Source organism: Puntigrus tetrazona, chromosome 18 (assembly GCF_018831695.1).
Source record: "Puntigrus tetrazona isolate hp1 chromosome 18, ASM1883169v1, whole genome shotgun sequence".
Classification (NCBI taxonomy): Eukaryota; Metazoa; Chordata; class Actinopteri; order Cypriniformes; family Cyprinidae; genus Puntigrus; species Puntigrus tetrazona.
Genome location: NC_056716.1, coordinates 23827999 through 23844490, shown reverse-complemented (window position 1 = coordinate 23844490; position 16492 = coordinate 23827999). Strand labels below are relative to the sequence as shown.

The 16492-nt window shown below is 35.1% G+C and overlaps 1 protein-coding gene across 5 annotated transcripts in view; it reads right to left on the bottom strand.

Moving 5' to 3' along the window:
- si:dkey-246g23.2 (solute carrier family 66 member 2) overlaps positions 1-16492 on the bottom strand; it is a 35223-nt gene that overhangs the window by 8785 nt on the left and 9946 nt on the right. For 4 of the 5 annotated variants that reach the window (XM_043264172.1, XM_043264174.1, XM_043264175.1 and 1 more), the window contains exon 4: positions 2653-2869. In XM_043264172.1, coding sequence (XP_043120107.1) covers positions 2653-2869 — 217 coding nt within the window. Of the gene's footprint in view, positions 1-1107; positions 1173-2652; positions 2870-16492 lie in introns of all 5 variants that reach the window. The other variant, XM_043264176.1, reaches the window with a different exon arrangement.

Here is a 16492-nt window from a genome sequence, read left to right as displayed (position 1 = left end):
TTGCCACAAGCATGTTTTTCCAGTAAGGCTGGGTTGGGATTTTTAGAATATATTGTTACAGTGTTTACATATATACAAGAAGTATTAGTAGCAGTTTATTGCAATAGTCCACTTTAGACATTCTAGTAACAGTAAGTCACTTTGCAACTACATGTCTACTAGTAGTCAATAGTATTAGTAGACAATCTGCTCAATGACTTCTAACGATTTATTTTGGTGAGTTCACAACATACTGACTATCAGAAATTCTGCAAGTATATGTCAACTTATTCTGCTAACCCTAAACCTACCCTAACAGTCTACTCTGAGAGTTAGTGGACGTGCAGTTGCAAATGAATGATAATTAGTTGACATGTAGTTACAAAGTTACTTATAGTTAGTAGAATGTTTAAAGTGGACTATCAAAATAGTAGTGTTTAACCTAAAATGACAACTGTCACCATGTCCACACCATCATTTTGTTTTAAATGTGCTTAAATGTACTTTTTCTTCACTGAAACAGATGTTTGAAAAAAATGCCACTATTCTTTTCTATTCAGTGAAAGCACATAGGCTAATTTCCCAAAGCATAGTGAGCTGCCTTCTAAGGTAGCATATGAACTGTAATAGGACCTCATAAGAGATCAATTTGTAACACTCTACACCGACAGAAGCATTTCTCATGTGAACACTTAACCTAAATTCAACTTCAACAGTTTGCTTATAGCATGTAAGCTTCGATATGTGTTGGACATATGTTGGATAAAATAGTTAATTGCACATAACTAATTTTAACTTTAACCCAAAGAGCCATTTAGTAGTCTGCTTATTATATTATGAGTCTGATATTATGAGTACTGAAACTTAATTACAGACGGAACACAAATGCAATGTGTAAAACCTGAGTAAAATATTATAGTTTTTTTTAAATAAAAGTTTGTGTGGAACCTTGTTAGGTTTAAAATATTTATATGCGGATATATGAACAAAGTATACTGTATACACACACAAACACTGCAGTGCTGACTTGGTGACAGATATTTTCCACTCATGGATGTTGAAGGATGGCTTTAAATACACACTGAGCCATGTCTCCAAAGACTTCGCAATAATAATAAATTCACTCGCATAGGCAAAGAAACACAGATGTCAGTGCAGTGATCGGTCGAGGGCCGTCGACGCCTGCAGACAGTCTGAAATCACATCAAGGGCAAATGCATTACACACTACATGTTATGGCAGTGACACATTCATTGTGTTCATAAAAAGATGGATTTCTGGAGAAATGCCATTTACATTAGCTCCCATTTCCCCTCTCTCAGCCTGAACTGTGCTCACAATGTTTAATTTGGCTCATAAAGGAGAGCCTGGAGCGTGTGTCACACAGAGTTTTGTGGAGCAGACCACGAGATGAAGGGCTTTTTCCTTTTTTTTTTTTTTTTTTTTTTTTTTTTTTAAATAAAAAGAGGGGAAAAAGAGCTGGCTTCAGCTGAAGTGGGGCTGATATTGAGCTGTGATTATTATTCTGACTGAAGCCCGAGGCTAAAGATATTAGCTTTACTCTGGATTCTCTCTGGTGCTCATTCTGGGCTTTTTTTTTTTTTTTCTTTTTCAAAAAGTACCACTAAGGTCAACTTTGTTTCACCAAGGAGTCTTCAGACTCGAGCGGAGTGGGCTATAACATGAATTAACAAGCTCATTAGCTGTCTAAAATTAATTATCATCATTACGTGTCTTTAATGAGTAATGTCTCGGGTGAAGCATGTCCTGCAAACAATTACTGTGTGTGAATTTAACCTTCTCACCATCTACCTGTCATGGTGGGGCGGCACACATTAACTTGTTTGTGAGGCACAGGGTATATATGTTGAACGTTACATGGGAAATTACACACATGAACATACAATTTTATTTGTTTAATTAATCTACATATAAAACAATGAAAATTACCTGTTAAAATAATCTTTTTTTTAATGCTGAAGTTTCCACAGTTAAAGGAAAAGTTAAACCAAAAACAAAATATTTAACTAAATTAATTGTTTCCACTGATGTCCTTTGTCTTAATCAGAATAAATTTGGAAAAATTTGACATTTGCACCATTTGCTCAACAATGGATCCTATGCAGTAAATGGGTGCCATCAAAAACATGTTTGTGTGGCTTACTAATGTTTTTAGCCATTTTGGACTCATTCTGACGGCACCCATTCACTGCAGAGGATCCATTGGTGAGACTGTGATGATACATTTCACCAAATATCTTCTGATGAAGAAACAAACCCATCTACATCTTTGATGACCTAAGGTTCGTTTTTAAGTGAAATATTTCTTTAAGCATCATAACTTTATAATGCATGCTACGAAAAATGTTCATCATTTAATTCATTCTTAGATTCATTTGCGATTTTTAAATTATAAGTAATGAAGTGAATTGAACAAGTGTTACTGTAATCTAATGCTCACTTAATTTAAATGCAAATGTAAAAATATAAGCACGAACAATTAAAACAAATAGTAATAACTGACTTCAAATATCAGCTGATAAGTGATATGGTACTGATGTATCGTGCATTGAGTCAACATTGGGATTGCATTTTTTGCTTGGCAAGTTTGTGATGTTATGTAATAAAAAAGACAAATTAAAAACAATCAATAACAGCTTGGGCCTTGTTTACCTCATGCCTCGGGTGGAGCGGTTGTTGTAGTTCTGCAGCAGCTGAGGCAGTCCCAACATGGCTTCAAACATTACGGCCAAAGAGCCCAGGGCCTCCACAAATAGGACCCAGTCCAGAAAGAGGAACGTTACGAAAGCACACAGCAGCGTGAAGGCAAAGCAGAACATCAGATAGTCCTCAAAAGAACTCCAGCTCCAGAAATACCGAAGGTCCAAATCTGTAGGAGACAGACAAAGGATGAATTTCATTTACAGACAATGCCATATCTCCAAGCATCTCTCTATAATACCACCCAAGAAAATAAGGGAAACTTTTTATCATTAGTATGCATATCACAATGCACAACACCTCACACAAACTCTCCCACATAAGAAAAGTTAAATGAGCTTTGAAACCTGTGTGCCTCTTTCAGCAAATCTCCATTTTATAAAGAAACCCATTTACGACGACTCAACATTTCATTTACAATTTTCCTGAGAGCCGTGAAATAAATGACCAAGTCCTCTAGGGGAACACAGCCAAACATTCAGCAGTGACGATTAAGACACAAAACCGTGAATGTACTCTAGTCAGCAGAAAAGAAACCATATGGATATATGTATAAAAAGTTTGGGGTACTTTTTGTACCATAACATTGTGCCATAACATTAAAAAACAACAACATTATATTGTAATAACAGTTGCACAGTTTTTGAATGCATTTTTTCACAAATAAGTGCAGCCTTGGCAAGCATAAGACTATTCTTTTAAAAACAAAGATATTTCTTACTTTTTTATAAAATATGTGCAAAGATTGCAGCACAAAATAAAAAAAACGTGGAAGTCATGGAAAAATGGAAATCATTTAAACATTTTGTTAACTATCAAAGCCTTCATGCATAATGCATTATAAAGGCATTCATAATGTACGCATAAGCACATAATGACAAAGCATAATCAATGCATTAAAAACGTTACATAAAACAGATAAAAAAGTATCACCTATACTTCAAACTATTTCATCAAAATGATAAATTTAAATTCAATTTAAAATGTTTTTGTGATAAATATATATATATATATATATATATATATATATATATATATATATATATACATATACATACACACACATGCATATTTTAAAAATACTGACATGTCTATATTTATATTCAAATAATTTACATGTTAAATATACAAAGCACACATACATATATTATTCATTTTGGATGCGATTAATTCTGATTAGTACACTGAACTGTAAATAAGATAAATTAGTACATTTGTGTAAAGAGCATTAATGATTAGCTCTAATGAATATCAAAATGGAAATGGTGTTCAAACGAATGCCAAACGTGTTGCATGTTTCGTCCAGTCTCTTAAGAATCAGCGAGGAGACAAACAAATAAGACACAGGATAGTGAAGACAGCTTCTTTGTCACATTGGTCATCTCTACATTAGTGATCACGAACCATGTGAAACATCCTGACATGATCAACGAGTACCTGTCTCTCGCCCAAACTGATGGCACAGGATCCTGAAATGAGCTGACATCAGCTCCAGAGAATTGATAGCTAAATAATAGCCCTATTTGTTACAGCTCTGACTGGAGTGTCACGTTCAGCGGCGGAGAGCCCGCAGACCACTCGCTGTCATTTAGTAGGTTTTATGTTCTGATTTCTTGCGTGCATCTACCTGACAGGCACCGGCACTGTAGTGTGGCCGCTGTGCCATCCGCTGTCGGGAAACATCAGAATGACTGTGTGGTAAAGCAAGGAGCGAGACGTCTGAATGCGTGTTTGTGTGATTAATGCACCGTATTATCAGAAAACTCACAGCTTGAAATTGGAGAACAGATAGGATCAGGAACGAAAAAGCCTCAGAATCACATAAACAGTAAGTGCTAAGCCAGGAAGGAAAAGGCCTCTTCCTGAGAATATAAAAGTATAGTTTTCACAAATTTATGTGATATCGGTCCACAATTGGCTTTACCACTATAAGTGGCAATAAAAGTAGATTAAATGAACTTTTTTTTTTTTCTGATACACAGAAGATCATTGGATCATTCAGCATGAAGAAAATAAAAGTTCAGTGCTTTTATTTTTCATTAAATTGTATTTTATTTGAATTGCATCAGCTAAGGTCAGATGATGATTGTTATAACTTAATAAACTTATATTACAGTTAAAATGGCTTGGGTTATGATATATTATTTATATATTTACATAGTTACAAAGATATTTCAAACAGCCTAAATGCTTTTTTGGTAGGCTTTCTATTCATCATTCATGGATCAGTAAAGACTGGAATAGTGATGCTGAAAATTCAGCTTAGGATCACAGAAATAAATAACATTTAAAAATACATTAATATTTAATTATTTAGTCATATATATATATATATATATATATATATATATATATAGTTGACTAATTAATTTTGGACCCCGAGGTTAAGTGTCTTTCTCTAAGGCACATCCTTACTGGGATCGAACAGTTGCTTTCTGGTAACCATTTCTGAAAATTAGACACTAAACACACTACTATGCAAATTCAGCCATCTACAAACGAAACACAAATGCACAGCCCATTCATTTGGTGCACAAGACAAACACTGACACTTAATTTTAATAGGCAGCATTAAATAAAACACTCTAACAAAATTCATTATTCATCAGGGTGCAGAAAGCATAAAAATATATACACAGTTCATAAATCCCACCACACATTTAGAACAAATTGCTAAGTACTAAAATGCACCATGTAGCTCATCCCGCACTAAATGATACCTCAAATCATATGGGCTGCTGTGCTCTTAAAGTTTCTAAAGAAATGACAGATGATAAAACAAACGTGCAGCAAACTGACATTGACTCACTCACTCAGGAAAATCATAGATTTTAAGGAATGTGGTTTTTTGACCAGCAAACACCCAGAACACCATAGAAGCAGTTTATAAAATGCTATCATCCTTCATCCAGGCTGATGTGCAAGCTATAACCCGTCATGCTCCAGGATGTCTTGTTCTCCACTAGTGGCATTCAGAATGAAACGATCACACTTCAAAACGGAGCACATCCTTTTCTTCTCGGATGGCCACAGATCAAACATTTCAATTACTAACATAGCACCTCAGCGTCAGAAGTGTGCCTTAACCTTTGTGTGTCTTGTAGCACTAATCCCTTGAAAAAACATATCTGTTCTGTCGACCTACATCAAGATGTCAGGCCAATAACACAGGTTTAAGCTTCCTACTACTTCATGAGCCACTTCAGTCTCACCCTGTGGGCCCTATGGCAGATGCTTGTCCAAGCTTAGTAATGTTTCTGGGCTCTGCTCATTAGCTGCACCCTCAAAGCCCTTCAAGGCCATGTTGAAGTTCTCCTGAGTGTTTATTTATGCACAAACTCATTTTGCATGCATGATCATACATATTTATTTGCAGATGCACATGCTTCTGGTATGATATGAATGTCTAATTTTGTTGACATAAACAGTCAATGCCAAGATATGAGAAAATGCTAGAAAATAAAATATTTTTTATATTTTATATGTATATATTTTACACACACACACACATATGCACACACACATAAATTATGCATCAAATCAAATCTGATCTTTACATTGAACTGGTATCTACAAATTGTACTACAAAAACATAAAATAAAATGACAACTAAGGATGTATGCACGATATGCAGGTAGTCCTGATAGTTTTCATTGTAGCATTGTTCATCTTCAGCCAATATTCAATATTTAATTTTGATGTTTGGGATTCCTTTTAACACAAAAAATTATTACCTGCTAACTGTTATCAGGCAGAATTTTAATACTGATGCATCCAAAATTAAAAAATAATATCCTATCCCTAGAAATGACTATATTCATTTTCACTCTTTAGGACACAATCATATATACCGTTTAAGTCAATTAAGCATTCAGAAACGTGTCATATTTCGGAAAAGAGTCTGATGAGATTTGAAATGTGCTCTGCCAATGTGTGGACTCCATCTATGGTGGCTGCAGTAGGTTTCTGGGTTTTGAGAACGCTGAAATGAAAGGCAGGCTGAAGAACAGATGTCCAGAACTGCTGAATAATTCATAAAGCTGATAACGTTCAAAAATAGCCATGTTTAGTTCACACATACACTATCAGTAAACTCCGCCTTCTCATTTGAATATTCAGTACAGTTCTATTTTCTGTTTGACTGACATAATCACAAATACTTAAACCTGATGCACTTCATGAATATTTATACAATTTAGTGATACTACTTTGCAGTGATGCTTAGTATGCATGCGTTCAGCATATTTTCTGTCAAGTGTGACGGTTCTATTTACATTAAGCAGTTCTTTCTCTCTCACACACACACGTTCATCCATGATAAGCAGTACGAGTCCTAATGAACCTTCTCATCCTGTGTCTTTTTGACTGAAAACTACTCTGAGCCAATCCACTCAATGAATATTCATGCAATAAAGTGATACACCACTTTGCAATGGATTTCATGCATGCGTACCCATAGCATGCGCTTATTTCCTGCCAAGTGTGACCAGTCTATCTGCATTAACATCCATTTGGAGCGCACAGAATATTAATTAGCAACCTTGTGGGTTAATTAGTGAAGCAGTTTATCAAGGAATAGTTTCTTTTTTACATGCGTGTGTCGTATTTGTGAAATGTTTTGGTGGGAATATGAGGAAACATCTGGAACGGGCACCAAGCTAGTCCCACACCGACCGCCTCGACCAGAACGTCTCCACAACCTACAGGTAACCTTGCTGAGCTCTGACAGCCCTGATGCAACTTTATAGCAATACAGAGATGGTTAGAAGGTGGTTGAGCAAACTATGATGGCCTGATGGGCTGCCTCAAGGTTTGCCCTTGGCTAGCTAACATTTTGTGTTGGAAATAGGTAATCGATTTAGATTCTACTTAAATAGAGACTTTAAATTAGATGAAAACAGATAATTAGGCAGGGGATCAGGAAGGGTAATTAAGCAGTTGACCCCAAGGGGAGTGACTAGAACAGCATGTGCTGGGAAAACACTTCGGCATCTAGAGGTCGAACATCTGTGTGGTGATGCCGGAGAGATGTCACTAGGGGTTTCAATGCCTGACAATGCACAGTCGAATGATTAATTTAACCTTAGTAATTCACGGCACTGTAGAGTGACCTTCTGTGATCCATGAAGGTCGATGTGCTTCTCTCACAAAGCATCCTCGGGCCATTGAAGGTGGTGACTCATGCAGATTAACTTCTTCAGACAAACATCACCTATAACCTTCAGCACAGGAACTCTATCACAACGGCCAGAATATACAGAGTCACAAAATTACTCTCGGTAGCCATCAGCGGTGCTGGAAAATGTTTTGAAATAAAAGAGCTGTTTTAGCTGATTGGGACGTCATTCAGCTGTAGTGTTATAACGCATGAATATTATGAATATTAATTAAAGCCTTAAAGGCTTTTTCAAATCAACTCCTCCACAAATGAAACCACCAGAGAATATAAAAAAAATTCTAAATGAAGAGTTTATTTGAAAAAACACTGTTTTCTTACATTTTCAAAAAAGTTTTTATTCGTTTACTTATCGTGTTTTTATTGCGTTTTATCGTGTTGGTTATTTTCATTTTATCTATATATACACACATATATGTATGCATGTATGTATGTATGAGACTGTAGGTAAATACAATTGAAATTTAATTTACATCTCCAATATTTAACTCTATCAGTTTAATACTTAATAATATACTTTACAACATTGAAAGTACACATCAACTAAATGGGACTTCAGCTATATAGTGTCCATTCAGATTTTTGCTATGCGTATATAAGAAAGCCTCACTACTTCATCAGAGAGGCCGTACACTTGGGATTATCAGTCATTTAAAGCAGCTTATCCCGCTCTCAGCTCCCTTGTTGATGGTGTGTAGTACTGGTCGATATTTAAAGCCATTATTGAACAGAAGCCTGATTCCTTATCACACTTCTCCTCTATCCAGCTGCTTTGCCGCTGATGGACATCCAGATCACCTTCACACCATCGTTTGTGTGTGTTTGTGTGTCTGGATTATCCAACAAAATCTTAATCGTTCTCTGTGATAAATCTAAGTGGCCATAAAATGAGAGGGGAAAGGAGAGACTAGGTGTTTAAGAGTAAAAGCATTGTCTCATACTGACTATTCTGTTTGAGTTCGGCAGTCATGCTCGACCATTCTCTAACCTCAGGCAATGACATCGAGATCGCTTTACCAGAACAATTCTTCATGTCTGCCTGTGCATTCAGTCATCTTCCTGCTAAAAGCGGTGAGGGCAGGTGGCCGTGGAGGGAGGGCTCAAGCAGAAGCTCTATCACTTTACCCAGCTGTGCTGAGGGCACACAATTTTAAACTACAGTCACGGCCCCTGAGCTTGCAACAAACCCACGGATGTTTATAAAGCAAAGAGGTTAACCAATCATAACCTTCAGGACCTGAGCTATAAATTAGGGAGGCAGGGCAATGCACCATATTGGTTATCTGTGATATTAACCATTTTTAATTTATATCAACAGTTTATATAGACAGGCCAATATTAGATTTTTTTTCTTTTTTGTCATGAACAAGTGGTTACTTACAGCTAATCTTTAAAAACATTAGCTTTATAACAATACATAGACATAAAAAGTAGTGTTAAAACACTAATTATGAGTGTTATTTTAGTATAATTAAGATACTATAAAATTGTTATTAATATTTTGATATTAAGATGCCTAAATATACTTCTAGCATTCCAACAACAAATTGTATTACTTTTGTATTTTTGGAAACATAAAACTGAAATCATAATTTTATTTAGTGCTGTTAAATGATTAATCATGATCTGTCACATACAAAAAAGTTTTTGTTTAAATAATATATATATATTTTTTACACGTATTAATATATACTAATATATATATACTTATATATGTGTGTATATTGTGCATATTTGCTATGTATATATAAATATGCATGTATATATTTAAGAATAATATGTTATTTATATATTAAATATATTTATACATATAAAATATAATATATATATATATATATATATATATATATATATATATATATATATATATATATATATATATATATATATATATATGCACATATTTTCAACATCTATATACATATACATATTATAATATACAGTATATATATATTAATTGTGAGTAATCATCTGAAAGCATTAATTTTAATATCATGCAACCTTATTTCTATTGACCCTGACGTGAACATTTGCATTTCGAAGACATGAATAGAGTTTACAATTGTTACACTTCTAAAAATGCTGCTTTTTTGTTCAATAATGCAGCCTACATAATAAAACAGTTTTAATAAATAATACAAAATGGTTCTTTTTAATAAATACAACTGATTGGAGTCTGTTTACTTGTAGCTTTTATCATCAATTTGGAACCAAAAATAAAGTAGTAGGATTTACTTTGTATGTGAATGCCATTTAAGAAAGGTGTCTGAACAGCTGGACTTGAACCTAGCCTATTCAGGGATACCTTAAAGGAATAGTTTTAATGAGTAAGATCTTCGAAAAGTAATTAAGTAACTCCAAACTCAAGCATCTTTACTACCACATCAATGTCAAGTGATGGACTCTCTGCTGTATGATGAAATCTTACCCCCGTCGCTTTCCTCTTGGCCTGTCAGTGATCACCCGGCAAAATCACACCGGACGGCTTGTCAGTACTGGCCAGTATTTCATCAGGGATTCTGGAGTTACGAGGGAGCATTAAGCATGCAGGAGAAGAAGAGAGCACTAAAAGCAACTCTGATAGGGGTTACATAAGACTACGCAAGACACTGACAGTGAGTCAAGGACGCAGCATAAAGAACACACAAGCACACACAGACGCTGCAGGGGGGATTCCCCAAACAACGAGGCTGAGCCAACGCAAGATTTACCTGCTATGACAATGCAGCCGTTTGTGCCGCACCATGACTGCGTAGAGACTGCAGAGATCTGGGACGTGCTGCACAATTCAGTCAATGACATAATTCACAGTGAAAGGGAAGGGTGTGAAACTCGTGTTAATGAGAGAGGGGAAAACAGTACCATCAGGACAAAAACAGACAACGTACAGATGGAGGTGAGAGAGTGGGTGTGGTGGGAGAGAGAGAGAGAGAGAGAGAGAGAGAGAGAGAGAGAGAGAGAGAGAGAGATATTAGAAACTCATTTCAAAGTCAGAACAGGACAATTCATCAGCAACTAAAGGAGGATGTGGGATTATAATGCCGCAAGGTGAATCTGCCACTTCATCAATGTGTGGTTCTTCAAATGTACTTTGTCTTTGTATTCACAGAGTCGATTTTAGTCAAATTTAACCATTTTCTTCCTGTTATACGAAGGTCACTTTATAACCTGGAAACTCTCTGAACACAATCTTCCGCATTTAATTGTACTTCCATTATTTGTGCTTCTATCATTAAATACATTAAATAAATCGATTCCTTGTTATTCAGTGTACTCTATTTTTTTTTTTTTTGTTGGGGGTGATAAAAAAATTAAACTGAGAGAAATTAACGAACGCCTAAACTTCAGCCATCAATTTTTTTTTATATACAGCAGCTTCGAAAAGGCATATTTACTTTTTTCTGTGGTATCAAATTTCTTGTATGCCGCTGTTAATATTAATATACTAATGCCAACTGCCAAATATCACACCTACGAAGTACTGTCATTTATCTACGAACATAGAAAAGAAAAATGTTTAGATTTTTCTTTTGTACATTTCTAAAACTATTTCCACACTGGCACACGCGCCTGTGCAACCTCCCCGTGCTGATTTGCATGGAATTATGTGTAGATACTAGCCAGAGATAAGCATCAAATATCGGCAATATTAAGAGGATTTAGCATTTCTAATTAATGTAGGCCTGTTACAGTCACGATGTGCTGTGAAGACAATAACATAGGCTATTACTCATGAAATGTTTTTACAAATTATTTTAAAACAGGTCTGTCATTTATACAATGAATTATAGACCTATAATTAAAATGATTAACAATGCAGTCATTAATTAAAATTCAGAGCTGAACTGACGTTCACTGTGCGCATTAACAAATAAATGAATAATGTTCTTATTTAGTAAAAAATATATGTTTTTTATGAAAACATTTTTTTTGTATTTTATTTTATAAGTAAAAATTGGTTTTCATTTTAGTGTCAGATTTAGTTAACTATAATAACTCTAATAATACACAAACTTAATGTCAAGATTCAATGAGAGAAAATTTTGTATAATCAATTTAGACACAAATTGCTGTTTCTCATTTTTGGTGTCATTTTAATCATAACCAGCAATGCTGCTCGGAGAAACATTTTCTAAAAAAAATAGTGCACCTGGTGTTAGTAATTGTAAGTAAAGAGCACGAATAAGACAGTATAAGACAATCTCAAAGAAAACCGAGAAAAAAACGATTACTTCAACTGACCAAATTATGCAGAAAGTGAGAAAATGCGTAATTTTGTATATTTAGGATGCATTATATATTAGTATATATATTATATATTAATTTACCACCGTAATTTCATCACAATTCATCCTCATTCAAGACAACATCGTAAATAAATCTACTAAAATGTACGTAGACCTTTATACAAATAAGTCCCCTAAAGTCTGATGTTTATGCTAATGACCTATTCTAATTTGCACCGCTGTAACTCTTCAAAGTAACCGACTGCAGAGTGATAAAAGAGATATGAATGTAGCACCGGCATGTTGCCGCGGGCAACAGAGATATACATCTTAGCAGCCATTAGTAAAAAATATCTGACCGCTCAATGCCACGGCTCAAATATTCAAGAGAGCTTTGTAACAAAAAGCAGGATGTATGGCCACAGGACTGGAATGAATTATTTAGTTAGAGCTCTGAATGAATATACAGTATGGCGCAGTGCAGCCCGTAGGAGCTCACTGTCAGCTTTTTTGTTCCACTACAGACAGGACTACAGAGCCACGCCAAACACATCATCCCATCACGGGCTGTGACTCTTTTTAGAAATCCCCCTCTTGCTTTCCGTCTCTCATTCATATTTAATGTCGACACTTTACTGTCATCTTCGTCTCGCTGTCTAACCACAAGGTCAAGAGGGTTAAAGGTCATTACGTACACTTTAACTCCATGCTTATGACTTGTTGTATAAAAAAGGACATGGATGACGTCCTTTAAGATCCCGCATTTTTCTTAAACTGTAGGCACATTTGGAAGTGTGGGCTTTAAATATTTACACCTTTATTTATGTCTACTACCAATGAAAAATGAATGCACTGAAAAATATCACGTAAAATCTATAGAAGCTGCCTTAAATATGTAAGAAAAAAAGTAAAAAAGAAGTTAAAAATTCTGGTGAAAATGTCATTTTGAACATTTTTGGAATTAAACGGTCAAGGCTTTAGGTTTTTGAAGGTTAATTTTTATAGCTATGATTTGGTAACACCTAAATACTAGATTAAATTATATTTTCACACTTTTTAGCTGAATTTTATGAAATTATACAGTATTACCAAAAACATGCTGAAAAAGTCTTTTTCTTGATTTCTATTTATACTTATTTCATCTTAAGCAAGTTCCTGCTAGACGACACACACACACACACACACACACACACACACACACACACACACACACACACACACACACACACACACACACACACACACACACAAACACACACATGTGTTGTTGAAATAACTTTACAACTGTGTGAAAACATACAATGGGGTTTAATAAAATATATCTATTTTTTGTTTATTTCTTCGTTTATAACTCTTCATTTAGATTGTTTAGATTGTCATACTATATCACTGTAGAATATCATTAAATATAACAATTCATACTTTTAGGTATTTTCACCAGGAACTTCAACTGTCAACTATAAATGCTATATGTCTATTGAATAAAAATCTAATAACTCCATGAATTTGGAAAGGCGGCAGCACACAGATGTGGTTGATCTAGAACAGACCTCTTTCATACGAAATGGCAATGACACCGGGAGATCCAGAAACAGCTTTCACAAACAGAAACATAATCAAAACTTTTTAGTAGACAAACAAAAGTTGTCTACTCCTCACGTAGCTCCGCGTAGCACAGAGCAGTGGGCACCTTTTATCTCCTACCTAATGAAATAGGTGGAATCTGTCTGCAACCGTTTGATGGATGATACAGATCCGCTTTTAATGGGCCTTGAGAGAGAGAGAGAGCAAAGAAAATGAGAAACAGAAAGCGAGTGAGGAAATGAAAGCAACAGACAAGCCAAGAGAGAGAGATAAAGATAAAGAACAAGAGTCCGAGACAGAATGAGAGAGCGCAATCAAAGGGATGAATCTGAGGTCACTGGAGAAAGCAAAAGGAAGGAGTGAAGAATAGTGGGGATCCATTAGAAGAAATATGCAGCTGCGCTAACCGTGAGGCAGAACTCAACTCCGGGGTCCGAGTGGGCATCGGAGAGCTGTATCTGATGCCGGTCATTTTTAATGAGGCAGCGAGGGAACGGAAAACCAGAAAGCACAGCATGATACGCATGGACAGGGCAGAACAAAGCCCAGATGAATCCTTCAGCTAACTATGGAGTATCTAAACTTTATTACACCAACTTAAGATGAGGATTCTAATTAAGATAAATTAATTTAATCATAATAATAATAATAAAAATTACAAATTAATGTAAAAACACAAAAAACAGCTAATTTGTTAAAATGTTAAGGTAAAAAAAAATAAATAATAAAAATTACACTATATCGATTTTTACTCTAAAATACTGTCAAACATGTGATTTTCACAAATAAAAACAATCAAAAACTACAGTACAAGGACATTTCTATTTTATTTCTATTTTCTTTTTTGCTATCAGCAATATAATGTTTTGTGTTACATTTTATGTTATTTAGTTAAAAAAATATGGTGTTTCGTTGCACAAACCTGTAATATTTTCAATCGGTTTAATTTATTTACTCAACAGTTTTGTAATCATTTGTTAAATTTAAGCTCTATATGAACATTTCTTAATTCTTAATTTTTTTAAATATGTAAAGGAAATGCATTAACAAAGTCCTTAAAATTAGTTTTATTTTATTTATATTTAAAACTTTAAACTAGGAAAATTACATTGTTAAATGACTTTGAATTTATACAGACAACTTTAAAATTGTATAATCACTTTTTTAATGACATTCAACTGCACTTGGTAAGTCTTAAACTCCAAAACATTTTTTTAAAGTTGAAATATTGCAAGTGTATACACAACCTTGTACTTAAGTTGAGCGAAGTATTGGCCATGTATTGCAAGACACTTATGAGGAACTCTGATTAGGCACTCCATTAATATGGTGGCCAAAAATTATATATATAAATTATACAAAGTATTAGTTGTAAATTTGCCATTCTGTAATACCAGAAACATTATTGGAGGAGTTTTATTGATTTTTTTTTTTTTGGCAACACTCCTTTTTTTTTTTGCTTCACATGTTTTTTTTTTTTTCCAGAGTGGGGTCTGAGTGAACTCTCATTAATAATAGAAATGAGACAGGCAACATGTGGAATTGAGGCCCCTGGGGGCAAGCGGTGGCTAACCAGCAGTCTCATCTATCATCCATCTGGACTGTCACCAGAGCTGTCACATCTACAGTGAGAAAAGAGGGAGAATTTAGGAGTCATTGCCTTGTCTGTTGTACGCCAAGCACTTTCAGACTGCGTCACATTTGCCCATAACAGGTGTCAGTCTGCTGCCAAAAAGCATTTGAAATGTGAACTTGACTGAGAATGTGAGCTCGTAAGGATCATACTGCAAATCTTGAATGGTTTTTTAAAGTGCCCCAATTACAGATTTTTACCTTTCATGCAGTGCGTAGCACAGCTTTCCGTGGAAGAAAACATCCTGCAAAGTTTTCAATCTTAAAGTGCACGTGTAAAGTTATTGTCTCTCAAAAGAGCTGACTCTGAATCATTGAAACGAGTCATTTTTAAAATTAATCCCAAGCTGTTTCTTTTTGACGTCACTATGAAACATCAGCATATAGCCTATCCACTTGTTGGTCTTTTGTCACTTGGTGGTGCGTTTGGATAGTGGTTTCCACGGTAACGCTGTACACAAAGCAGCACTGTGCTCACAAACACTGCTTTATCACGCATTACAGTCTTGATGAAATGGAAACGAGACTAGTCTGACCAATCACCGCTGATTAGTGTCACAAAGGAGGTTTGGAATAATCGTTGAATCGTTGAGCGAATCGTTTGGGAGACATTGAGCAAATAAGGTAAAAAATAAATGTGCATAAAATAGTTTTTTGACCTTGCATGCATGTCAACCTGTTTTCACAAAACCAGAATTTGAACCTTTCATAGCCTGTAATATGGGCGCTTTAAGTAATACGTAAACTAAAATAAATGGGAATCTTGCATCAGAAATAACCAAGGCTGCAGTCCCTAAAAGCAGAAAAAGTCACTACAAAGCGAAAGCTAAAGGGGTGAATCTCATTAAAATGTGTCCAGGGTCACATTTCACCCCAAAATCAAAAGAAAAAAATATATTAAGCATAAAGAAAATGAGGTCTATTTTGAGGCCATCAATTTTTTTTTTTTTTTATTATTTGCAACATTATTTTCATGAATTTTAAGCACAGGTTTTATGAGATTCACCCAGCTAGAGTGGCGAAGGATAGAGAAGGAGCCAAAGGTATTATGGAGATCAGGTTTGGGAAAGAGCAGCAAAAGGGCAGCAAGGAAATGAAAGTGCGCAGAAGGAGAGAGAGATTTAGACTCGCTGAAGAGCTCTCCAAAAAGAAAAGCTTAGAGACGATGACCCCG